Source organism: Hipposideros armiger, unplaced genomic scaffold (genome assembly GCF_001890085.2).
Source record: "Hipposideros armiger isolate ML-2016 unplaced genomic scaffold, ASM189008v1 scaffold_87, whole genome shotgun sequence".
Lineage (NCBI taxonomy): Eukaryota > Metazoa > Chordata > Mammalia > Chiroptera > Hipposideridae > Hipposideros > Hipposideros armiger.
Genome location: NW_017731437.1, coordinates 1,452,784 through 1,478,268, shown reverse-complemented (window position 1 = coordinate 1,478,268; position 25,485 = coordinate 1,452,784). Strand labels below are relative to the sequence as shown.

At 47.8% G+C, this 25,485-nt stretch overlaps 1 protein-coding gene across 1 annotated transcript in view; it reads left to right on the top strand.

Moving 5' to 3' along the window:
* Positions 1–1,347: 1,347 nt before the first annotated feature.
* UBE2O (ubiquitin conjugating enzyme E2 O) overlaps positions 1,348–25,485 on the top strand; it is a 50,927-nt gene continuing 26,789 nt past the window's right edge. Inside the window, exon 1 of the mRNA XM_019644486.1 lies at positions 1,348–1,825. Within this exon, the coding sequence (XP_019500031.1) occupies positions 1,409–1,825 (417 nt within the window). The 5' untranslated portion in view covers positions 1,348–1,408. The remainder of the gene's footprint in view (positions 1,826–25,485) is intronic.

The following is a 25,485-nucleotide window of genomic DNA, read 5'->3' as shown; positions in this document are numbered from 1 at the left end:
TTACAAGAAGCTGCAGAATAAACATGGCACATCTTCCTGGAGTGCCAATTTTACCCAACTACTAAAGAGGAAAGGACATTCTTTTTATAACAAGCACAGGCATAAGCTGAAGTAGAATGCAAAACTCACTTGGATTTTTGACATCAAAGATTTTGGATCTGCATTGGCCTGCTCCTTCAGCCTACTTGCACACCTCCATTGCCTGATGGACACAGGAACTAGAAAAGCCCCTGCATTTGGAGCCAGGAAATCTGGGTTCCAATTTGGATCTGCCAGTTACTACCTTGTGACCTTAGGCACTGAATTAGTATAATTACTTTTTATATTTAAAAATGGCAATATGAAGCAGACCATAAGTATAACAGTTCTGCCAATCTAGAATTTTAGTCTAGGCATGGGTGGGGGTGCGTTGAAATATTGTAATAATGGTTAAGCTTTATTGAGAGAACTATATGCCAGGCATTGTTGTATTTCATTTAATTCTTCCAAACACCCGATGAGACAGGTACTGCTATTATTACCCCTATTTTACAGACGAGAACATTAAGATGAAAAGAAGTTTATCACTTGCCTACCTTTATAAGATTAGTAAGTGGCAGCGTCCAAAATTGGAATCCATGGCTCCCACTCTTAACTGTCTGGCTGTCTTACCTCTTACCATGCATACCCAGCCTCATGGAGCTTTGAACTCATCTAGATGGGTTTAAAAGGCAAACTGTAGGGGCCACTAACACCCGTTGATCTTTCTGATCTTTCTCGGAGCCTCCTTTACCAATGCCTTGACCGATCCCTAAGGGGTCATGATCTTCGAAACTTTGCATAGAATTTCCTAATACAATAACTCTAGGTACACTCTATACATACGTATTATAGCCTTGCTTCCAAGCTGAATTGGAGTCACTTTTTAGCAATTTAATATGTACATGTTTTGTCTCTCCGACTAGGTTGTAAACACCTAGAGGACAAGGGCTGTGTCTTGCTCTTTCTGTACCCCGCCCAGTGCCTAGGACTAGACAGGAGATGCCAAGGGATCTCATTAAGTGTTGTTGACAGTCTCGGGACCATCCTTCGCCCCACGTCGGCCACTCCCATTTTCCTCGGTGACCACTCCACTTCCTCCACCTCGGTCCCCACCCCTTCCCGCCCCCTTTACTTTTATCCCCTCCGGCCCCGCCCCTACCTCGTGGAGTCCATCCTTTATCCCCCGCCCACACGGCAGCATCTCCAGCGTCCCCTAGCGACGAGGCGGTAGCTCCTAGCAACCGCATCTCGGTTCCCTGACGACGGCGGCACGTAGGATCACGTAAGCACGCCGTGGCCCCGCCCCCAGCGACCGCTGGCCCCGCCTCCCCGTGCCTCGGCCGCCGCTGCCACTGCCGCCGCCGCCCGAGACTCGCGCAGAGCAGTTATGGCGGATCCCGCAGCGCCCTCACCCGCAGCTCCGGCTCCCGCCCAGGCCCCGGCCGCGGTCCCGGAGGCGGCCCCAGCCCCGGACGCAGCCCCCGCTCCGGCCCCGGCGCCCGCCCCGGACTCGGCCTCCGGGCCGTCCTCGGACTCCGGCCCCGAAGCCGGCTCGCAACGGCTGCTGTTCTCTCACGACCTGGTGTCGGGCCGTTACCGCGGCTCCGTACACTTCGGGCTGGTGCGCCTCATCCACGGCGAGGACTCGGACTCGGAGGGCGAGGAGGAGGGCCGCGGGAGCTCCGGCTGCTCCGAAGCGGGGGGCGCGGGCCACGAGGAGGGCCGGGCCAGCCCGCTGCGCCGCGGCTACGTGCGCGTCCAGTGGTACCCGGAGGGCGTCAAGCAGCACGTGAAGGAGACCAAGGTGCGGCGGGCCGGCCAGGGCTGGGGGCTGACGGAGGGTCGGTTAACTGCTAGACCCCCTAGGCCGGGAGGGGAGGCGTGCGAGGCGCTGCCGGGAATGGTGCCACTGCAGTGGGCCGAGGTGGGAGGATAAGCCTCAGCGGAGGGGACGCTCCGGTGCAAAGTCATTGCACCAGCCCTGGGCCACCGGGCCCCGTGGCTTCCCCACACGGAGGGACTTGCAGGCTATACTGTGGTGTGGGCCTCAAGGTTATGGACGTGGACCCACTACCGTGGGGAACTCCTCGGGCTCTGAGGCACGCTGGGCGTTATCACACCAGTGCGGCGTTTTGCTGACCCCCGAGGAACTACATACTGCATTGTGCATCCAGAAAGGAGGGCCGTGCCTGGTCGGTGCAGGGAGGGGTTGTGGGCATCCCCAAAACAGATAGCGGTGAAAATCTCGGCCGACACAAAAACCCAAGAAGTTCACTAGATTGCAGAATGCGTTGTTACGGGTGAAGGAACCTAACCCCTTTTTGTTTTACCGTGTCGTCTCATGTTCATTGCTGCGGGAAACTTTGTGAGTAAAATCACCAACGATCAAAGCCTCCGTATTAATAGTACTGGGGGAGGGGGATGTGACAGCTGCGACTGGCATTGGTGACTCCTGAGTGCAGTGGGACGTCTTGAAAAAGACACTGGACGGCCATGGGTGGAGGAGAGCCACCCGCTGGAAACCTGAAGGGCTTTTCTTGCCCTGAGGCTGTGAAGCACACATCAGATTTCCAGATGGTTTTGGGGTGAGGCTGGTGAATATTGAAACCAAGGGGTTTTATCGTCAGAAACCTGAAACCTTGAACCAGGGTTGGCTTGGTGGCTTTTCGTGTCTTGTTTTCCTGAGTGAATGCCTATCAGTGATTCACACACACACACACACACATAAGCCAGTATCTTTCACTCCTTCTTCGTCTCCTCCCCCTTCTCCCCTTCAAGAAAACATTTCTAAGCAGGAATCAGGACTGGGTTGTTCTAGCTGCCTGGGATTGAGACGCCTGCTCTCCAGGGAAGGCACTTCAGAAATTCATCGGGGTTTCTCACATAGCAAGACGAAAGCAACAGAGGAAGAGGGCTTCGTGCCACGCTACAGAGGGGTTCTGTGATGAGGGCTTGGGCATGCGCCCCACTTCCAGGAAGAGCCAGTGATCCATTTCCTAGTGGCAAGTGACTGCTGGCACCAGCAGGGTCCTTTTCCTCGCCAGTGTGCCGGCACCCACAGACACACAAATACACACACAGGGCACCTGGCTTCCCCTCAGAGAAATGCGCGTCAGGCGATAGCCTCTCTGACTGGAAGAGAAAATTGTAAGTTCATGGAAAAAGTATGTGGAAAAGACTACTTTTTGCAGCAGAGTACTAGTTAAAAATTACCACCAGTGTTGTTGGGAAGATTGTTGCTCTGTATACATACTGTGTTTGTACATTGTCTTACCAGCAAATGGTTGCTGATGTCTTTCCATGGGTTTTTGAAAAATGTTATCCCCTAACCACCTTCTCTAGAGGTTCGCGGCTTCTGGAGTGCAGCTTGTTTGACTGTGTCATGGCCTCCTGCCCCGGCACTCAGGGAGGCAGGCCCCGCTCGCCACCAGCGGCTGCCGTGTTTATCAGTTGCTGTTCCTGCTCATCTTGACTTTGGTGGTTAACTTTGTTTATAGTTATGTTCCCTCTGCCTCCCCCCACCATGTGTAATTATATGCTTAAAATACCTATTTTGGAATTAAATAGAAAATAACTTTGAGGCACCAGCTTGGATGTATTTTGAAGCTGCCCTCTTGTGACCTCCTTTGAATTTGTTGGAATCCATTGTGACAACAGTGATGGTGTTTTCTTTTGCCATTGGAGTTTCTGAGGCTTCTGGGCTTAGCAAAAGCTCAGGGGCATAGAAATTCTAGGAAGTGATGGCTTGTAGTGCCCGTGTATGGATGGCAGGACCCAGTTTTTCTTTTAGGACTTGAGAATAGCTTTGTTTGGGGGGCGGGGGAGCGTTTCTACCTGATAGGTAGCTCTCATCACCATGTGTGGTAGGCACAGATGGCCCTGGTCAGCTGAGCATCTGCTTTGCTGCTGGCCACCAACTGGGGTGGTAGGGTGGGTCCTGGGACCTTGCAGCGTGGGTTTAGGGAGATTTTCATTCTCACTTCCCATTCCTTATAAACCCATCGCTATCGCGGTAGCAGCATGCTGTAAAGGAAAGACTATTAGATTGAGACAGAGCACTTAAGCTCTGACTTCTCTATCACTAATCTGGTTATGAGACTTGAGAACCCAGTTATTATTGCTAGAATAATGTGGTGACGGTCTTGGCAAACTTTTTTTTTTTAAGCTGCCACCTATTGGAATTTTTTTAATAGTGTTCTTTCAGTGTGGAGTGAGCTGTGGAGTATTTTTATAGTTTTCATGTTAATTTAGTGGGCATTGAGTAAAGGCTTGATATTAGTCTCTTAATTTGTTTTACATTCTTAATGAACACCTTCAAAAAGAGCTGAAGAGGCTGGCCAGCAAGCCCTACCCGCTTCTGGCCAGTTCATGAATTTTAGCAACAGAAATAAAATAAGTAGTTTTTTCTTGAAACTGCAAAATTTATGGTCCAGTTTGTGAGGCTTCCAGCAGCCAAACTTAAGCTTCTTTAGGACTTAAAAGAAGCCCACAGCTTGTGCTCCTTTCTTTCCTCGTTCTCCTGACCCCTTCAGCGTGGGAACTGATTTATCCACTTGAAACCTTTCCTGATTGGCCACAGATCTCCTTTGTGGAGACTTGCCCCTTCCCCATCAGTGGTCATCCTTTGAGTAAAATTTCAGAATAAAGCCAAATGCCCACAGCCGCTTCACCTTCTTGAGCACTGGTTAGACATGGTGGGTCTTTCTGGTCTTCATCTGTCACAGTTGGGCAGAATGGCCCCTGTGGGCAAGCGAGCAGACTACTGTCTGTCGGTCCAAGTTTGGGGCTTCCTGTTCCTGCTTTAGTTTTCCCATCTCTTGTGTGTTATTTGCTTTAAGTTGCCACAACATTCAGAGTCTCAATTGATTTGCGATTTAATGTTTCTAAATTAAAGCTGTGTCTGTGATTAGCCTCCTTATGAGGTGCTGTGTGTGTGTGTGTGTGTTTGTGTGTGTGTGTGTGTGTGTGTGTTCCCTGATGACAAGTCCCTCAAGAATTAGCTTTTCGATTTATTTTTGGCTCCTACTCAAGCCAGCATTTCCATGGGGAAAGCTATTTAGGTGTGGCATCATAGCATGTGAAGTTTGCTTGCCTCACCTGTTCAGGTGCTGGACCCATTAAAAGCAGTTGTTCTCAGTGATGTAAGAGGAAGAAGTTAGGTAAGGTTAACCAAGAAGCAGGACTAAGTGCATTTAATTGTATTTTATTCAGATAGCATCACAGCACTGTAGACTCTCACAGCTGCTCTGTGATTGTATTCTTTGTCCTCTGGTTTCCCCGCCTCTCGGTGCCTTGATATGCCTCTGCCTGGCTTGCCGCCTGACTCAAGGGCACTCTCATCAGATGAGGGGTGTGTGTTTGTGTCCTGCAACGGGAAGTCAAGACCCTTGGGTGCTCTTCCTTGGCTGTCACCTACTCTGAATGACCTTGGCCTAGTCATTGCCTCATTTTCTCTGTGCAATAAAATACGAGGTCTGTCTGTCTAGCCTCTGAAGTGAGCCTGCACAGGTGGAATAACCAGAAGCGTAGGTGGGTGGTGCCTGGGGTGGCTACTTGGCTATTAGCAGACACCATTGTGACGTCTGTCAGACAGATCCACCCTGTGTGTCACAGCGTGATGCTGTACCAGAGAGGCACCTTTGAAAGCAAAAGGTGCACGGAGGGGTTTGTTTCAGCAGTACAGGAATTCCTAACTGTTGTTGCTTGTGACCCGGTGCATTACAGATGTGACTTCTTTATTACACCTCACCTATAAATACTCATGAACTTCACTCCTCTGTTACTTTTTAAGAAATTCAGCAATGCACATTTAAGTAACACCTGCGAATGTCCACCAGCCTCCAGGAGGAGATGGAATGAATAGATATGTATGTATATGTCCCAGAATCTGGAAAACATCTTTTGAAATTCCCAAGACAGATAATGAGATTATGAATTGCAAGGATGGTAGAGTATTGCTTTTGTATTTTAAGATAATAAGAACCAACGTTATATAGTGTTGCTATGTGCCAGGCACTCTGAGTGCTCTTTGTGTATTAGTCACTTAATACAACGATCCTGTGAATTAGGTACTATTACTATCCCCATATTTCAGAGGAGGAAACTGAGGAACAGAGAGGTTAAGTAACTTGTCCAATGTCACACTGAACACAAACTGAAGTAAATATAGTTTGCCCTCACCTGAGAATGTTGAAGTTCAGGATTATAGATCATTACTCTCTCTGAGTACACTGATCACACATGAGTCTTGAGTTCCCTGTGGCTGGAGTGAATCATCCAGTCTTTAAACACTTGAAAGTCTTAGTGCAGGAGTTGTAACCTCAGGTGAGGCGAGGACGGAGCAGGGTTAGGGATGTGCAGAGGGTGTACCAGTGGCCTGGAGGGAGGGAGGTCAGGCTGGGGAGCAGTATGGGAGAAACGCTGACTTGCACTTGGCGCATGCTTCTGTTCTACATTTTTCATTCCCTGGCCCCTCAGTCATTTTCAAAATACCTGTCAAAAAATACATTTTACTTCTGGGGAACCTGTGAATGCCCCTAGATGTTGAATGAAAGCAACCTCTGTAAGTCTGATTCATGATTCATTCCAGCGCTGGCTTATTCCCACCTTGACACCCTGCCCCTAGCAAAACAAGTCCAGGTATAATAACTGGCATTTCTGTTAGGAAATGCACTTTGACCTCCTGCCTCCAAAGACCTCCTGCCCCCTGTCTTGCTCTCGTCCCCTCTTGCTCCTGTTGTCCCCTGCTGGGAATGCTGAGTCATGAGACAGGTTCCAAAGGGCCCCTTGGAGAGAGGCTGAGAGTCCTGCCAGCTCCAGTCCCTTTTCCCTTCAGTGCCCTGAACTTGATTGTGTGTGTCCTCCTCACCCATTAGGGTTTTAGGACATTAAAGTTCTTACACCCTCCCCAGCCCCGCTTCACTGTTATCCCCGCTTTTCTCTTTCTCATTTTCCTCTTCTAGCAAGAGGAACTTTTTCTCTCTTGTTTACTATTTTGCCCACAGGCCTCATGAAATCCAGTGGAACCTCTCCGGGGCCAACACGCTACAACAGTGCTGGGCCCGTGATCAGTGTCAGCTGTCCCTGGTGGTCCCGTCAGAGTGGGATTCAGGGTGATTTCTGTGACGAGTGTGTTCTCTTTTAAAGAGCCATCCTGTAGCTTTAACCCAGGAGGACATTGATCTGTGTCCCTATTCTGACTGATAGGAGCTTTCAAAGTTTCCCTGCCCAGAGCTTAGCCCGCTCTGGATGGGGGTGGGAGGGCTCTCATTTAAATGGATACTCAAAAGGGAGGGAAACAGCAGTCAGGACGGTGTATAAGTGCTTTTCCGTTTATAAGATGCTGTCACTTACGTTTATGATGATTTTGGTGTTTTAGCTGCGGCTCCTCCCTGAGGCTCCCCTTGCCCAGCGACTGGATGTCAAGCCCCAGAAGGTCGAGGTTTCAGTGCTGCTGCAGCTCCTCTGGCAGCTCCTGCTGAGCGGGACTGCACATTCCAAACTGCTTGCTTCTGACATTTCCGCCAGCCTCAAGGGGCTCTGTTAGGAGCCACCTGACGGGTGGTTACGGACACGGAGGGACAGGGAGGAGCGAAACGCTTACTGGAATGTTTTGTAGTTCAGAATCAAATTGAATCATGTTAATGGATAACCCTCTGGGTTTATCTACTCCAAGGTTACTTGCCCTGTTTCTCTCTTCAGCTGTGCTCTGCGGTTGAGGGTTTCATGTCCTTCAGCCCAGGCTGACTGTGTTGGATGGATCTTTCAGTCAATTTTGCCCACAGTGATACCGTGTTCTCCTGAAGCAGGATTGTGGAATGCAAGTTCTTGTGATTTAAATGTTGAGGCAAATGATAACACGGTTCAGATGTATTCACCTAGGCGATAAGTACTGGAATGAATGTCCTTTTGGGGTTAAATCTGGTTGACTGGTTGAGGGGATTTTGGTTTGTTTGCATATTTTGAGAGACCCAAAATATTAAATTTTCTGCAGCTCAAAGAAATAAGATGTTTACCATGTCACTTTTGGTTTAAATTGACAGTGTAGCTATATCTGGTGAAGATTCGTTCTGTGACAATTTAACATTTTTAAATCTAAGACACTGAATGGTGCAAAAAAGGGGTGGGGACAGTCAGTTCTACCCAACAATAAAATCAAAACTCCCAGCTAGCAGGAGAGATGCCTGCAGTCTTAAGAAAAGCCTTCTTCATTTGCATCTTGCAAGTGAGAGCTGGTCTTTCACACTTAGCAGCTCCAATGAGGTTTTTCCACCTTGTTTTAATTTTGATCCTTTTTGTGGGAGGTGCCGCTCCGTCTGATGCCACTGGTGAAGCTGTGGGGACTGGATATATTTGCTGGGCCCTTTAAGTGCAGGTGGGTCCGTGTCTCTTGTGTGGCTTCCAGGAGCATCAGGACCTGACACACTCCATGCTGAAAGCAGCCCCATATTGGTCTGCTCTGACTGTTTAATTACTTAAGGGAGGCTGAGGGCCCTGAGGTTGATGATATCATCTTCAAGCCAAAGAGGAAAGAGCATCTCTCCCTGCCCCCAGCGTGCTTCGGGCATCCCAGCACCCTGCCTCCATTTCCTTGTGACCTAAGCTCGGGGTCTGGACTCTCACATTAGTGGGTGTGAAAGGCCACAAAGGACTAGTGCATTCTGGTCTCTCGCTGCATTTACAGACTTTTTCTCAGTCCTTGTCCCTTTGGTTAATAGGGTCAAGCATCCCCTCATAAGGGAAACTTTTCTTCTGTCGGGTTGTTTACCAGGCTGTTCTGGATTTGTCTATCTTTTTTGCCTTTTGTCTTTTTCCTCTTACCCCTCTCAGTGAGACTTTTCCAAAGATCAGAGCTCTCCTCTCCTCTCTTCTCCCTTCCTATCTTTTCTTCAGTGGTCTTGTCCACAGCTGGTACCTGCATTTAGATGACTTCCACACCCAATCACATTCCCAGAGCTACTTGATAGCTCCATCACGTCCCCTAGAACCTCAGACTTGGTGGTGTGAACTGTTAGCAGTGTACCGATTCTCCCCATCCGCAGGTCGGTGGAATTTTTTAAAAAATTTTTCTAACGTTTTGTGTGAAAAATGTTCAAATGTACGGACAAGTTGAAAGAGTAGGGCAGTGGTTACTACTTACCAACTGTCATGAGTCAGCAGTTAACATTGTGCCGTCGTTGCTTTCTGTATGTAAGTGTATGTACGTGAGCTTTGTCTGAGCCGCCCGCCATTGTAAGTTACTAGAAAACACGACGGCACTCACCTCTGCATACCCAAGCTCGGTCTTCTGAAAGTCAGCATTTGGGATCATTTTAAACTTACCTCCTTGGGCCCCCATCCTAATATTTTTTTCTTTAAAAAAAATTATTTTTATTGTGGTAAAATACACATAATGTAACATTGCCACCTTAAGCATTTGTAAGCGTACAGTTCAGTGGTGTTAGGTACATTTATAGTGTTTACGTCACCGTGACTACCATCCGTCTCCCCAACTCTTTCATCTTGGAAAACTGAAACTTTATACCCATTAAACAGTGATCCCTCTCCCAATTTCCCTCCCCCCAGCCTCTGGCAGCCACCATTCTACTTGCTGTGTCTATGGTTTTGATTAGGTTCCTTGTATGAGTGGAATCATACAGTATTTGTCTTTTTGTGACTTATTTCACGTACAGTAACGTCCTCAAGCTTCATCTGTGTTGTAGCATGTGTCAGAATTTCCTTCCTTTTTAAGGCTGAATAATATTCCATTGTGTGTAGACTACTTTTTGCTTATCTGTTCATCTATTGATGGACACTTGAGTTGCTTCCATGTTGTAGCTATTGTGCGAGTTCTACTGGGTGTGCAAATCTCTGCACGATCCTGCTTTCAATTATTTTGGGTAGATACCCAGAAGTGGAATCGCTGGATCATATGGTAATTCTATTTTTATTGTTTTGAAGAACTGCCATATTGTTTTCCACAGCGGCTATACCATTTTACAGTCCCGCCAACAGTGCACAGGGTTCCTTTTTTTCCCCACATCCCAGCCAATAGTTTTTTTTTTTTTCATGTTTTTTTGATAGTAGCCATTCTACGGTGTGTGGGGTGGTATCTCGTTGTAGCTTTGATTTGCATTTCCCCAATGATTAGTGATACTAGACATCTTTTCATGTGCTTGTTGGTCATTTGTATATCATTGGAGAAATGTATATTTAAGTGCTTTACTCGTTTTTGAATTAGGTTGTTTTGTTGTTGTTGTTGTTGCATTTTAGGAGTTCTTTATGTATTCTGGATATTAATCCCTTTTCAGATATACAGTTTGCAAATATTTTCTCTCATTTTGTGGGTTGCCTTTATATTCTGTTGATAGTGTCTTTTGATACAGAATATTTTAAAATTTTCATGAAGTTCAATTTGTCTATTTTTTTCTTCTAATGCTTGTGCCTTCAGTGTCAGACCCTCCATTCTAATTTGTCATCAAATCTTTGTTCAAAATGCCTCTTGTAAAAAAAAATAAAAAATAAAATGCCTCTTGCACCCTCTGCATTCTTTTCACCACACTGGTTCACTCTCTGACTGCCTCGTGCCCACGCTGATCTCCCCTGGCCTCTAGACCCTCCTGCAGCCTAGCATGCTGCATCGCGGGCTGACTTCCCAAATGACCCGTTGAATTGTGTCAGGACCCAGTCTCTTGTCATGCCTTACTTAGCTCGTCGTTTAAGGCTCCTCGCCTGTGTTTCACGCTTAATCTCCTGCCTCTGCAGTTGACTCCAGCTAATGACTGTCTCTCAAATTCACTTGTGCTGTCCCCTGCCTCTGGTATTCTGTGGCACCGAGATCATACTCTTGGGCTCTCTCTCCCTGGATTGGGAGCTTCTTGAGAAACAAAGCTCTCTGTGAAATCTTATATTCTGAATGGCTCACTTGGAAACTCATGGGAAGCATTTGAGTGAATGGCCAGATCCTTCCCACTTACCTACAAAGTATTCTTATTCTTGGCCTTTTCCCAGATGCTTGGTGGTCTGTGCTGGAGCCATGTGGGTCCCTTACCAGCTGACATCTCCCCCCTTTGGGTACCAGGTGGGTTGACCATGTAATTTGCTGCTCTAGCTGGGCTCTTTTGAGTGCACTGTGAATAATCACTCCAAGACTAGGACATGGGGGCATCCCACTGAGTGGGAGAGCAGACGAATGACAGTGTACCAGATTGTAGTTTGCTATTTTAGCATCTTCCCTCCGAAGCACCCCAGGCAGAGTGGGGCACAGAGGGCTAGGATAGAGCTAGCTAGAGCTGGTGTCACCATGGTCAAGATGCAGTTGTCTCTAGGGTTAAAACCCAGCGAAATTGACATATGCTCCTGGCCACAGGCTCCCCAGGATGAGAGCTGAGAGGCCAGGTCTGTGAAGCCAGTGACGTCTCCCTGGGTGTCGCTGCCCGGCTCTCCTCCAAGTCCTTGGTATTGGCTCTGAGCAAATCTGGGAAAAGCACCAGTTTGACATCCAGAAGCTGCCTGAGTTCTAGCACCTGTAGTAACTTCAAGACCTTGGTGGGAGCATCCCCTCTCACAACCTCAGTTTATCAAATGGGAATAATGCGCTCTTGTGACAAGCAGCTGTAGTGACCCAGCTGAAAGGACCTGGCAAACCAGCATTCACACGTGTGAGTTTTCTGAATGGTGATCAGCATGCAGCCCTCACCTAAGGAGATTTTTTTAGTATGAGGCTCCTTTGTTGGAAAAAGAATGCCAACCCAACTGCAAGTGAACCAGGGACACAGCTTGGGCTCTGTGCTCTGCCTGCACCAGGGCTCTACAGCCTGCAGTTGTAGTGGCTAAGCCAGCCAGGCCTGTTACTTTGAAGAAGCCAGGCACCAGCTATTAAAAATGGATAGAGCCACCCCTGTGTATCAGTGGTGGGGAGATGGGGTGAGCACAGATGAATGAAATCTGGACCAGCACTCCTTAAAGGCTGATGTGCGTGGAATCACCTGGACTCTTGTTCATAGCGATTCTTCTGAAGCCGTCAGACTGGGATGGTCCGAGAGTCTGCGTGTCTGACATGCTGTTCTCCAGGTTGGAAATAGCCTTTGAATTGGATTGATACATAGGTCCTTCTAAAACCCTGTTGATGTCAGTAGGTTCAGTTTTTTACCCCCTCTTTGCCCCAAGTTTTAAGTATACAACTGCCAGAAATTTTCAGAAGACAGGCCACAGGAGGGAGGGGAAGTTGGTTAAGTGCTCCCGATAACCAGGCAGTGCTTTCATCAGTGTTAGTGTTAGAAAAGCCTGCTTCCCCACCGTTGCCCTGGACCTGTAGCACACAGTCATTGCTAAGGTGTTTTATTGGGTTTAATGTCTTTTTAGGATGAAACTATGGTAGTTATGAGTATGATACAACCAGTCCAAGAGGAAAAGGATTGAAATTGCTTCTTTTATCCGGCCAGGATCAGTGGCGTCTCAGCGAGTGTCAGGCAGTGTAACACATGCGTTATGTGGCATCTTACACTTCCCCCGCAGTGGCCAGTGTCCCCATTGTAGAGAGGAAGACACTGAAACCTAGAGAAGACCCATAACTCGCCCAAGGCCAAGCGGCTAGTGAGGGACAGAGCGGAGATGTTTGTGCTGCCAGAGAACATGGCAACTTCACTGGCGCCACAGCTGCCCCTTGCTGACTGGCCAGTGCTATGGAGATAGTTTAACCAGTCTCCACTTTTAACCAGTTAAATTGTTTCCAAGTTTCCAGTTTGAAATAATGTGCCCATCTCCTTTTGACCAAATTGTTTCCAGGTTTTCAGTTTGAAATAATGTGAGTAACATCTTAAACTTGATACTTCATTATATCATTGTCTAGATGTTTAAATTTCTTAGCATATATTCCTAAATGGAATTACTTGGGTGAAGGGGTAAGAATACAGTTTTCAGACTTTTAATTCATTTTACCAACTGTCATCCCCAAAAGTGATACCCATTTACACTTCCATCTCAGAATGCCTCTTTGCTCAGCACGATGGTGAGATTTTTGTGTGACTTATGCAGGAGTCTCTGTTAGTTGGCAGCTTCTAGAGGACTCGAACTCAGGTCATATGACTGTCGGTATGTTTTCGATTATACCTGCTTGTGCCAGGGGGTGTCCCTGAGCTCTGCAGGAGAGGCAGGCTGGCCTGTTGTGCCTTCTGCTCAGGGCACGCGCTTCCCGAGCAGAGGGCTGAACTCGGGGGCGTTGAGTAAGGCAGGGGAGGCAGGCGGTGGCTCAGACATGGAGCTGGGAGTTGGCACGTAGACCTGTGATGGCTGTGTCCACGATGGGACAGTAGACAGACTCTCTGAATGCGATCACCTTCGGGCAGCACTGGCCTAGCTCACCGGTCAGTAGCTACCATGAATTAGCTCTGCTTCAACTTCCTGTCACGTTTGGAAGCTCGCACAGTAAACATCATTGGAGGTTTAGGGGAAAATACTAGCTCGTCTGCCTCAAACCTAAATCTTAATCTCTCTGTGTGTCTATATGTTAAATAGGTAATATATGCCGATGACACAACATTCAAATGGTTTAAAAGAGTACATAGTGAAATATTTATCTCCTTCCCACCATTTCCATTCCCCAGAGATGGCCTCTATGACCAGGTCTATTTTGTTTTATGCATATTCTAGCATGTATGTATACATGTATGTATACTTTTTTTTTTAACGTAAGTCATACGTTTCTGTACAACTGTTCTGGATTCAGGCAGATCTGGGTCAGATTCTGCCTTCCTCTTCATTAGCTTTGTGGCCTTAAACGGGAGTGCGTTAGTGCACCTTGTCCCTCACTCGTCCCTGGCATGTCACTTCCCTTCTTTCTCTCTGAAGTGTTGCCCTTCGGGCCAGAGTGTTGAATTGGATTCAGTTTGGTGCCCCTTCAGGGAGAGACCCGCTTTGCTGTTGGGGGTAGCGTAGGTCAGCATTTATTAATATTATTCCTTGGCACCTGCTCCAACCCCTCTGATAGAGCAGGATTTCTCAGTAGCCAGAGGATGCCACTGACGGGGGTGCGTGCTCATGGAGATATTTGAGTCAGAAGATGCTTGGCTTGGGTGGGGGAGACAGTTCTTGTGAAAAGTACTCCCAGAAACACCCCCAGTGCCCTTCGCCTCCACTTTTGGCATTTTGCCTCAGTCAGAATTGCTCGTGAGGTGTTAGGGTTCAGGCCAGGCTCCCCATTAGACTCCCTTCAGAAGCAAAGGCTAAAGTCGAGAAGGACCCTCCACGACCCGGATGCAGACTGTGGCCAAATGGGCTGTTTCCTTTCCCCAGGGTGAGGCGTTATCCTAATCAATGCACGTGGCTCCCCTGAGCCATTTCCCAGGTGATGCAGCTCACAGAGGGACTCTGACCGTGTGCTTTATGGGAATTCTCAAGGACTGTTCCCACATGTTGGGGTTTCCATCCTCCCGTCTCAGCTCTCCCACAGACCCTCGCACCTCGAGCCTTCCTCGGCTGTGCTGGTAACATCAGCATAGGGGACTTTGCAACTATCGAGCGCTCAGTGCAGGTGGGGGTTTTGGCTGAGCTCCCGAGATGATGCTATTTGCCGTCTGCTGGACTTGACAGTGTGTCTAGGCCCACAGTGCTGTCACTGAAGGGATGATTGGGTTTGACGCTCTTATTTATAGTTGAGGAGCTAAGGCCCGAGGGGCTCAGTGGTTGAGATTAAGGCTGATGGAATCCACAAGTGGACAGAGACTTAAAAGAAAGAACAGTCCACAGAAGGACATCACCTACTTTCTAAGGGTGGAAATGGAGGGCATTGGTGCTGATTCTAGGTTTCTGGTGAGTTCTTACAGCTGAGACGGGTTCTGGTATTTGACTTGAAAAATAAGATCAATTCTACAGAGGATTTAGGGGATTTACACTGTGACTCAGGAGTCACATCTAAAGAAAATATTCTACTCAATTCAAGACCAGAGGACCAGGTAGTCACTAATTGCAGCTCAACCCTACTTGCCTTAAAAATAAATAGATAGATAGATAAATAAAAACAGATTTGAGATATAATTCACAAACCATAAAATTCAACCTTTGGACGCATATAATTCAAGTGATTTTTAGTATATTCAAGGATCTGTGCACCCATCATCACTGTCTACATTTGGGACATTTTCATCCCCCTAGAAGAAACCCATTAGCGTCACATGCATCTCCCACTCCTCTCAGCACCTGGCGACCACTTTTCTGTGTGTGGGTTCGCTTTTCATATGAATGGAAACATAATAGGCAGCCTTTTGTGGCTGACTTCCCTCACTCAGCATGCTTTCAGGTTTCCCTCATGTTGTATCACCTGTCAGGGCTTCCTTCCGTTTTATGGCCAGGATATGCCACGTTTTGTTTATCCGTTCATCAGTTGATGGACACTCGAGTTGTTTCCACATTTTGGCTACTTTGAATATGGAGCATTCGTGTACACGTTTCTGTGTGAGCATATGTTTTCAGTTCCCTTGGGTATCATATTCAGGAGTGGAATTGCTGGGCAATGTGGTAGTTCTACATTTAACCTTTTGAGCAACTGCCAAACTGTTTTGCAGAGTAGCTGCACCATTCGATGTGCCCACCAGCAATGTACAAGGGTTCCAGTTTCTGCACATCCTCCCCAATACTGGTTGTTTTCAGTCTTGACTCTAGCCATCCTAGCGGGTGTGATGTGGAATCGTGTGACGTGATGGGCCTCTCCTCTGACTAGTGATCTTGAGCATCTTTTTCATGTGCTCATTAGCCATTTGTGTATCTTTTTGGAGAAATGTGTATCCAGGTAAATCCTCTGCCTATCTTTTAATTGGTTGTTTGTTGGCTTGCCCATTGGACCCTGCATTTGGGTCTTCTCTCTGTCCTTCAGAGCCTGGCAGGAGGGCTACTTCCTTTGGTAGTTGCCCTATCTGTGTCATTATGTCATTGGGTCCATGCCAGGCATCATGTGTTATGTTTAACCTCCTTTCCTGTTTAAATATGCTTGAGGGGATTCGAGGCCCTTATAAACTGAAAGGGCTTTAAGTTCAAAATCTTTCCAGGAACAAAGTTCTAATTTTCTATATCTGGGGTTCCACAATTACCCTAGGTTAAGAAAGGGGTGGTGCTAAATAGGTCTCAGACAGTGGGGCAAGCTTTCAAATATTTACCAGTTACATGAACCATAGTACGCCAGTTACAATTTGCGTTTTTCAAAGGCAAAGTCTATACTCTTTTTTTTTTTTGGTGCTGTCTCTCATAGTATGGACTGTAATACTTCTTATGCAATAGGATGACGACATGCTGTTGATTGACATGAATGTACCTGGATAACGGAGTTGTGTCTGCAGCTGTTTGGCCGGTTTAAGACGTGGTTATGCTGAGAGGTGTGAGAACATGCCCTGTGTGTGAGAGGGGTGCTCGGCAGTAGCGGTCCTGAGCTTTCCGTGTGTCCTGGCCGCGGTTGCTTCCCAGATCTGCCATCCTTCAGTGGGGCGGCTGTCTGCTGAGGGGCACGTGTGCTGCTATTTATGTTTTATGACTTTCTCAGTGATTGTTTTTAGTTTAGCATTTAAGAGCTAATTTAATTTTGTAAGTGTGTAAAGTGTTGACCACCCACGCCTGCCACGACACTGACAGTCTCCCCCATCAGAGCCCAGCTTTGCCCTGGATCCTTCTGACTATCATGGTTGAACCCCAGCAATCTATGGCATTTTAAATTCCTTTGACATTTGGAACCAAAAGCCATTTGCAGGAGCAGATAGGTGACCCTTTCAGATGACAGAGGGAGTTTCTAATGCAGCTGTGCTTCCTTTCCGTCTGCACTGTTTCAAATCTTAGAATAGCAGTGCTGGAAGAGCCCTCCGAAGATGAACTGGTCTCTAAATTAAGTAGGTGAATGTCGAAACGAAGGATTTCTGATTTTTGAATGTGTGATTTCTTGTTGCCTTATTCTCATCTCTCCATCTTCAGATATGTCCCATGGTTGTGTGTACATACTTTGCCAAATTAAGGTCAGAGAGATCTGGTTGGCATATACTTTAGGTAAACATGGTAGATTGAACACATTCACTTATCTCTACTTCCTCCAGAAATCCTGCTAAAATTACAGTAAAAATATTTTTTAAATGTATGGAGCCACGAGGACTAAGAATGGGAGAGAAGGCAGTAATAGACAAAATCGGAAGATGAGCGGTGAGTGAGCAGAGCCAAGGAGGCTGCAGTGTTGCTGCCTGCACAGAGACCAAGGAGAGGTCCCTGCTGTCACTCAAGGCAGAAGTAAGGTTTGGGCCTAAAGATGGGCATTAGTTCAGAATCTATAGGGAGAAGTCAGACACCCCAAGTCACGGCTTCACTTCTGCAAACCCAAGAATATCCTCATCCCCTCTGAGCAGAGGTTTATGCTCTGGAAAAGCTGAGCCAAAGAGACTCTGGATCAAGGTACCTCAGGAGAAGCAAAGGGCTGAACTGAAAGAGGGATTCGTGAAAGCCTGCGTACTAACGGGGGAGTCCCAGCCTGTCCCTGCCAGCTCCCAGAGTGCTGAGACAGGCATGAGGCATGGATTAGGGGACTCCTGGAAAAAAGAAACAGTGTCAGAGACACACCTGCCAGCTGCTGGCCTGTGACAGTCCCTCAGTGTAGAAGCTAGACCCTATCCCAGTCTCTGTGGTCCTTCACACCCAAAGCCTTGCTGTGTTCCCAAAGCTTTCATCATTTTTTTACTTTTTATTTTGAAATAATTATAGAGTCACAGGAGTTGCAGAAATGGTACAGAGAGGTCCGTCCCCCGGGCCCTTCACCCAGGTTCCCCAGTGGTTACATCTTACATAACCACAGACAGTATCAAAACCAGGACACTGACATTGGTACACAATATGTGCATCCAGGTCTGTGCCATTTTATCACGGGTTGTTTCATGTAACCCCCGCAGCAGTCAAGGTACAGCAGTGTTCTGTCGCCACAGAGATACCTTATTGACTCACTTTTAAATAGGAACGGACAGTCAAGGATCGTTGAACATAGTCAGGAAACTCCCAACATGAATGAAGCGTAGAGGCTAGAACAGCAATGAGGAAGACGTATCAGAGGAAACAAAGTTGATACTGTAAACTGAAGAAACCCTCAACACACAGAGTGAATGTCCTCAGATAAATAAGAGCCAATATTTTGTCAATGAAATAAAACAGGATGCTCTAAAAATCTGAACAAGAAAGAGTTCTTGGAAATTAACATGATATTAGGGGGAGAAAGAATTGACAAAGACCACCAGAAAATAGCATACAAATATCTGATCTAGAAGATCAAATATAGATCTAGAAGATCTATAAAGAGAGAAAGGGAAAATGGAGGACAAATATGTCAAAGAAATCAGAAATGTTTCTGAAATCAGAATAGATGATCACAGGGTTCCAGGATGGTGAATGGAAAAAGTCCTGACATATCGTATAATTCCCGAACACTGGGGGATAAAGCTTCCAAAGAGAAAACAGGTCGCGTGCAGATTGGGAATGAAGGTGCGGAGGATTTGTCAGTCTTGTCGGAAGCCAGAACGCAATGGAGTAGATTTCCAATCTAACACGGTAGATTGAGCTAATGTGGAACCACTCCTACAGCAATCACAGCATTCTCTGTAGAATATAGCAAAGATTGTAAATATATAGCTGATCTTACAGGAAAGAAAAGAGATAGCAAGAAACCAGCATCACAGAGGGAATTTAAAGCAGAGTAGGCTTATGATATCGTGGCAGTTCTCGGGGGGTGTTTACTGGACCCCCAAACAAGCCCTAACAGTAATAGAAGTTTGGATTTTAATGAACATGTAAAGTATAGAATTGAAATACAGATCCCCTCAAAGGGCTATTCCCTGGTAAAAGGGATGCGGGGAAGTCTCCCCCATGGGGCCAGAGAAAGGGCAAGGGAGGTGTTCACTGCCCAGAGCTCTGAGGTGTTGGGGGGGGGTGTCTCCTGTGAGAGATGGAAACATCCAAGTCTGAAGTCTGTGTCAATAACCCCACAGGGTTCCAGGCGGGTGACACCCCTAGAGCTCCTTGCAGAAGGAAAAGCAGAACTTTTGTAGAATGACCCTTTCACAGTGTGGGCCACGTGGAATCCTTCCATCTCCACAGATGATTGGCTTTTGCTAGGAAATTACTGAACATGCAGAAATTATAAGCAAGAGTCAGATGTCACAACAGAAAGGAGGATTTCTAGCATTTAAAAACTTCAGATAACAGAAGAGATAATATAAATGTTTAAAGTGATTGGAAGGCTAAAAGAAAGAATAGAAATCAAAGGGAAAAAATAAGTGCATTTTAAAAAGGCTATTTTTATTTTTTTTTAAAGATTTTATTGGGGAATTGGAGGAGGGAAACAGCATTGGGGAATCGGGGAAGGGGAACAGACAAGTTGCTGTCCTTTGGTTCTTCAGTCTAGTTGTGGAGGACGTCGCCTCACTGGCCCATGTTGCTATTATCATTGCGCTCTTCCTGGGTGAGGTAGTCACTCGCCAGCCATTGGATGGCAGCTCACGGTAGCTCACGCCCGCTGCCGGCCAGCCCCACTGCAGTCTATGCCATCCCCATCGACTCACGGCAGCCCAGCTCCAGGTCGAGCTGTTGTTCACCATCTTAGCTGTAGAGGGCGCAGCATCACTGGCCCATGTGGGAACCAAACCAGGGCCCTGCTGCTCAGAGCTTGTGCTCCCAAGCCAACTCTTAACCAACTAAGCCACTCAGCCGACCCTTAAAAGGACTATTTTTAAAAAGAACCAAACAAAACCTGTAGAATGAAAACTCTTGGAAATTGCATTTAAAAACAATTTATCTGTGTAGCGGAGGGGCTGGCCGAGTGGCGCAATGGTTAAGAACTGGCTTGGGACGCCAGAGGGCCCCGGTTCGGATCCCACATATGAGGGCCAGTGACACTGCCCTCCACAGCTAAGATGCTGAACAACAGCTCAACCTGGAGCTGGGCTGCCGTGAGTCGCCGGCGACAGCGTAGGCTGCTGCCCCTGTAGCAGTGGGTTGCCATGGGCTACCGTATGTAGCCAGCAGCCAGCGTGAGCGGCCAGCAGCCGCCATGAGCGGCCGTCCAGAAGCCGGCGACTGATCTGCCTCGCCCGGGAAGAGCACAATGATGGTACCAACTTGGGCCAGTGAAGCGACATCCTCCACAACTAGGCTGAAGAACAAAATGACAGCAACTTGTCTGTTCCCCTTCCCCCAATTCCCCAGCACTGTTCCCATCCCCCCAATTCCCCAATAAAAAAAAATCCTAAAAAAACAACAAAAAAAAACAACCCAGTGGAAATGTTAAATAGCAAAACAGACACACCTCAAGAGAGAATTATGAACCCGAAAATAGATCTGAAGAAGTGGGATTCTACACAGATAAAGAGATGGTGTATAAGGAAGAGAAGTAAAGAGCATGGGGGATAGGATGAGAGGGCCCAACCTGTGTCTAATGGGCGCTCCCGAAGGGAAGAACAGCATCTTAGAAGCAGCTGGAGAGAAAGACAGATTACTCCCGAGGTACAATGGTGAAACCCAGCAAATGTCTGCGGAGGAACAGCGGAGGCCAGACCACAGTGGAATGACTCTTCAGGGTGCTAAGGAAAGTGAGCTGTTGGCCGAGTGTTCAGTAACCAGCTTAAGTTATTCAATAGTGAGAACAAAATAAAGACGTTTTCACGTAAGAAAAAGCTGAGTTCATTCACTAATGGACCTTCACTGTACTGCAGGGAGAAGGGAACTAAACCCAGGAAAAGGGAGCGAGACAAACAGGAATGGTATACGAAGACATCAGAAATGTGGGGGGAGAGCTAAAGAAGCATTAATTTAGGAAACAGTGGCCATTACTAATTTGAAGAGCATTAAAAACGAAAATACTGCCCCAAAAGTGGGAGTGAGAGGGGATGATTTGAATGGACACATTCTAAGAGGTGAATGGGTAGGGAAGAGGGGGAGGGGTATTGATTTACTTTGGACTTTCTGAGCCAAGCAGACGTATTAAAATTTTAAGGGTAACCACTAAAAGAATAGAACTAGGATTGAAAGCTTTCAAAGCAATAGAGGGAAAAGATGTGATTTATAAAAACTAGGTCATTATTCTAGAAAAAAGAGAACAAAGAAAAAATCTGGAAGGTAGAAAGTCCTGAAGGTAAGAGAGGTAGATGCACATGGGCCTCACTGAATATGAGCAGGGCAACCAGGGCGGGAGACAGCGCCAGAGCAAACCCCAACAATCGGGGGAATTCCATATCCAGCCAAATTACCCACAAAGTGATTCTTTTCAGACATGCAGGGATTGTAAAAAGTGTGCTTCCGTGGACCCTTTTTCCGGAAGCTGGTGGGAGGTGTACTTTAAAACAAGGGAGTTTTCTGGATGCAGGAAACAAGAGATTCCACACAGGCAGGCTACAAAGGCCAGTCCATGTTGGAGAGGCCAGTGGAATTGTGCAGGAGGGAGGGATCCAAAAAAGACAAAGCCCAGACACACCTGATGCATTATTTGAGCGTGTCTGGAAAAGTAATGGAGAGGCATCTGCCAGAATTTTCAGCGTGTGCACAGGTTGCGTGTATTCACAGCGGGCCACGGGGTCAGTTGGGAGCTATATTTACTCCATCACAAGACGTTTATATGGTTTCGGTCAATGCAGTGGAACTGGTGGAAGGATGGGCTCAAGGTAAGAGGTTGTCGGACACGGGTGAGAAACAGGAAGTCAACAGATAATGTCTGCATGTACTAAATCACGAGTTAGAGGTGTACGCATACTGTTTATGCATATGTGTGATGGTTCAAACTACTCAGGAATTAGAAAGTGGTTGCTTCAAGGGAGCACTGTTGAGACAGCAAGACAGGAACTGCTATTTTGATGCTCTTTGATTTTTGTTTTTAATTTACAGGTTTAAACCAACGCTGTTTAATAGAAACACAATATGAGCCACATAGGTAATTTAAGATTTTTTTTTTTTAGTGGCCACATTAAAAAAGTAAAAAGGAACAGGTGAAAATAATTTTAATAAATTTTACTTAAGCCAATGTAGATCCAAGGTATTGTTTCAACATGTAACGGATGTAAAAAAACATTAATGAAGTAGTTTCCATCTTCAGACTAAGTCTTTGAAACCCTGTCTATGCCATAGCACATCTCCAGTCAGACTTGGTCACATTTCAGGTGCCCTGTAGCCAAATGCGGCTGGTGGCTTCCCTGTTGGACATGCAGGTGTGACCCGGAAGGATAGAGAAGTATCTGTTTCCTCGAGGGTTTTCAGCGCTCCGCAGCCCTGCCCTGGAGAAGCCCATTGTGGAGGGCAGTTCCTGACCCCCGGTTTCCTCCTTCTGCCCAGTCATCCATCCCTGCTTCCATTTAAATTCTCACAGACATTTGGAATCTCTCAGCAGCCTCAAGAAAGTCACCTGCCTTCCTGGGGTTCTCATTCTGATGGGGCAGACAGATGTGACAGACACAGGGACTGGAGAGCTGTGGAGAAGAAGAAAATGGAGGCGGGGGCTAGAGAATGAGGACAAGTGATTCGGGGTGGGGGTCAGAGGTGGCCTTTCTGAGGTGACATCTGAGCAGACGAGCGCAGCGGGCGGGGGCCAGATGTGAAGCCGGGGTTCCCTGGGGCAGCTCCTTCCCAGCCAGCCTGGCGCATCAGTGAGTAACTGCTTCCTGAACCACCTGTCCTCCCCACCCTTCTCTGGGCTCTGCACGGGCTCCGTCGCTTGTTTGCCAATGTGCCGTTAGCATCAGGCACGGCGCCTGGCATCCTAGTTGGTATTTAGTTTGTGGATTGGTGAATGGGTGAATGGATGGATGGTCTACAGTCAGTTGATGCGCAGCATATAGTAAATGTCAAAGGAAGCAAACCGGTGGGAGCCCAGACTTCTGTACCGGGCAGGCTGTGCCCAGACTTCTTCCTAATGGAGCAGAAATAGGACTGGAGCTCAGGTCTGTCCACCCTCTCCTGTGTGATTCGTGTAACAGCTTCTGTACATCACCTGTTTCAGGACAGTTCAAACTACTGATGAGTGAAGTAGCATGGAGGAGGCGGGTGGTGGTGGTGGTGGAGGGGTGCGGCGAGTGCAGGAGGGCAAGAGAACCAACGTTTTTGATTACTTACCACATGCCGCACGCACGTGTCCTGGTGCTCAGATGTCAAAGTCATCGCCTCAGGCCCGCCTTCACCCCCCTGTGGTTTGGCTGGCCCATAAAGGAAGGACGGTAGCAGAGCCCTTGAGATGTCTTCATCTGTCCCCGCCTTCCTGCACTTAGGATTGGTGGCCCCTGAGAACGCCTGGACCCAGCCTCCTAGAGACGCCAGGCTAGTGCTGCCTTGTGGTTCAACTTCAGCCTTTCGGTCCAGTGCCCTGTTGGCCAGCTCCCAGCACCCAGGGACTAAGGGCCATAGCGCCAGCCCAGAGAGGAAAGAGGGGAAGCTGAGATGTTTACCCCGTAAGAGATGTAGCGTACCCCAGAAAGTTTCCAGCCCTTCTCAACCAAGGGTCGCGACACCCCACCATGTCCCTTGTAATGCATAAATACATCTCATTGGTGCTCATTACTACCATCCTTGGGAGACTAGAAAATAGTCGCTCAAATCTTGTTCCATGCTCTGGTGGCTTAGATGAGGATGATGCTGGAGGGGGTGGTGACAAACTGATGGCAGACTGTGACTTCATTTTGCAGTGTTTTGTTACAGTTGGGGTCAGCTGTGGGGAACTTATTGGGGCTGTGACAGCTCGCATTTCCTGTTAGAGGACCAAAGGACCTGTTCGAGATAAGCCTACAGGACCAGTTGGTATTTCCTCCTCGCCTCTTTTTCCACTGGGTGGTCGTGACTCCTTTCCACCTTCCCAGCCGTGCCAATTACCACAAACCATCCCAGAAACGGACTGCTAAATGTCTGGGTTTAATTTTATTAGAAATCTCTGCTCAGAAGGCCGGCTCCCTAACCCTGTCCTGACCTAATTTTAGTGACGTGGGGTGCTGAGGAAACAAAGACGTTACTTTTGAGAGTTGGCACTTTTGAGTGTTGAGCCATGTCTGCTGACCCCCAGCAGGGTCAGCCTGCCTGTGGGCCCTGTGTGTCCGTGACATTGAGGCTGGGGATCAGGCCAGTTTGCAAGGCTGTCAGTCCCGGGGGTCTTGTTCCTCGTCGTCCTTGGCTTCCCATGCCTTTACCAGGCTCCTGCTTCCCTGGGAAAAAGAAACGTTGGCAGCACCCACCCCAGTTTGTCTTGGAAAGCTGTAGTTTGGGAATTGAAGAAAGTGGAGAACCAACATTGCTCTGATGTAGCCATTCCAGGGAGGATGGTGACACCTACCCGCCCCCGCCCCCCCAGGTGGATTCCCCTTGCCTGCCTGTGGGGTGGCTCAGCAGTGTGTTGGGGGACAACTTGGGAAGGGGGGTCTTCTCTGCTCTGAGCTCACAGGTATGATAAAAACAACTCCACAGGTAGACCAGTCACCCTGCGCCCCCACTCCATCCCAACTTCGGTGAGAACCTGACCCCCAAGGAGAGTTAGAGTCAGCCTTGGATCAGGGCTCTGGTGTGTCATTTTTACTGCCTTTTCCTACTATATTTGCATTTTTAAAAATAGCAGTGCTGAGTGAGGCCCTTTCTGTCTTAGTCTGCTTCTGAAGGTAGGATGCATTTTGCAGAGTGGCTATTGATTAGCAGCTGATCCTCAGCATTTGGGAGTGTGGACGGAAGGAAGGAGCCGCGGGTGCGCAGGGTGGAGGTGAGGCTGGATATCACAAGCCGCTGCGGGAAGGGGTGAGGCCTCAGCTCTTTGCTGACTGAAGATGACGTCATTTTGAAGATCGTATCATTTTTCTTTGGGTTCGCAGTGGAGAAAGTGAAGAAAGGGGAGCGGGAGCATCTGTAGGCTGAGGTCCTGGTGGCCATCTTGGAGGATTTGGACCAGGCAGTGACATGCCCTTCCTGCCAGTTGGGGGGGGGGTCTTTCTCAGACTTGGAGTTCTTAGATCCCTGGGGAGCCGGATTCTATGCACTCGCTCCTTCCTATCCCATAACCTGGCTCTAAAAATCAGGTTCTCTGGGCCACAGTGTGGGCCCAGGAGCTGCCTTCCTGCCTAGAAGCCTTTCAGGTGTCCGAGGATGCATGCTGGCAGTATCAGAGCTTTGCCGCTTTGGCAGCAGCTGACCTCGGTCAGGTCCCTTGTCTCTTGGTCATTGGGGTGCTGAAAGCTGCCCCAGAGCCTGGGGCTTTCTTCTTGGTGCCTGTCTGGGAGCTGGCCTGGAGCAGGGCCTGCACCACCTGAGCAGGGCCAGTCAAAGTCGGGGCCACATGATTTTGGGGACCCAGTGCCTATGCGTGTGTTCAAGGGTGGAACCTCAGGAGGGTATGCCCGGGAATACAGCTGGGGTCAGTCAGGTCCTGCTTTGTTAATTATTTTAATCCACCTTGCTTTTGCATCTTGATCCCGAGGTTTATATCTTTAAAATGTTTTTAAATTAAAAACAAATGTCCCTAAGTAG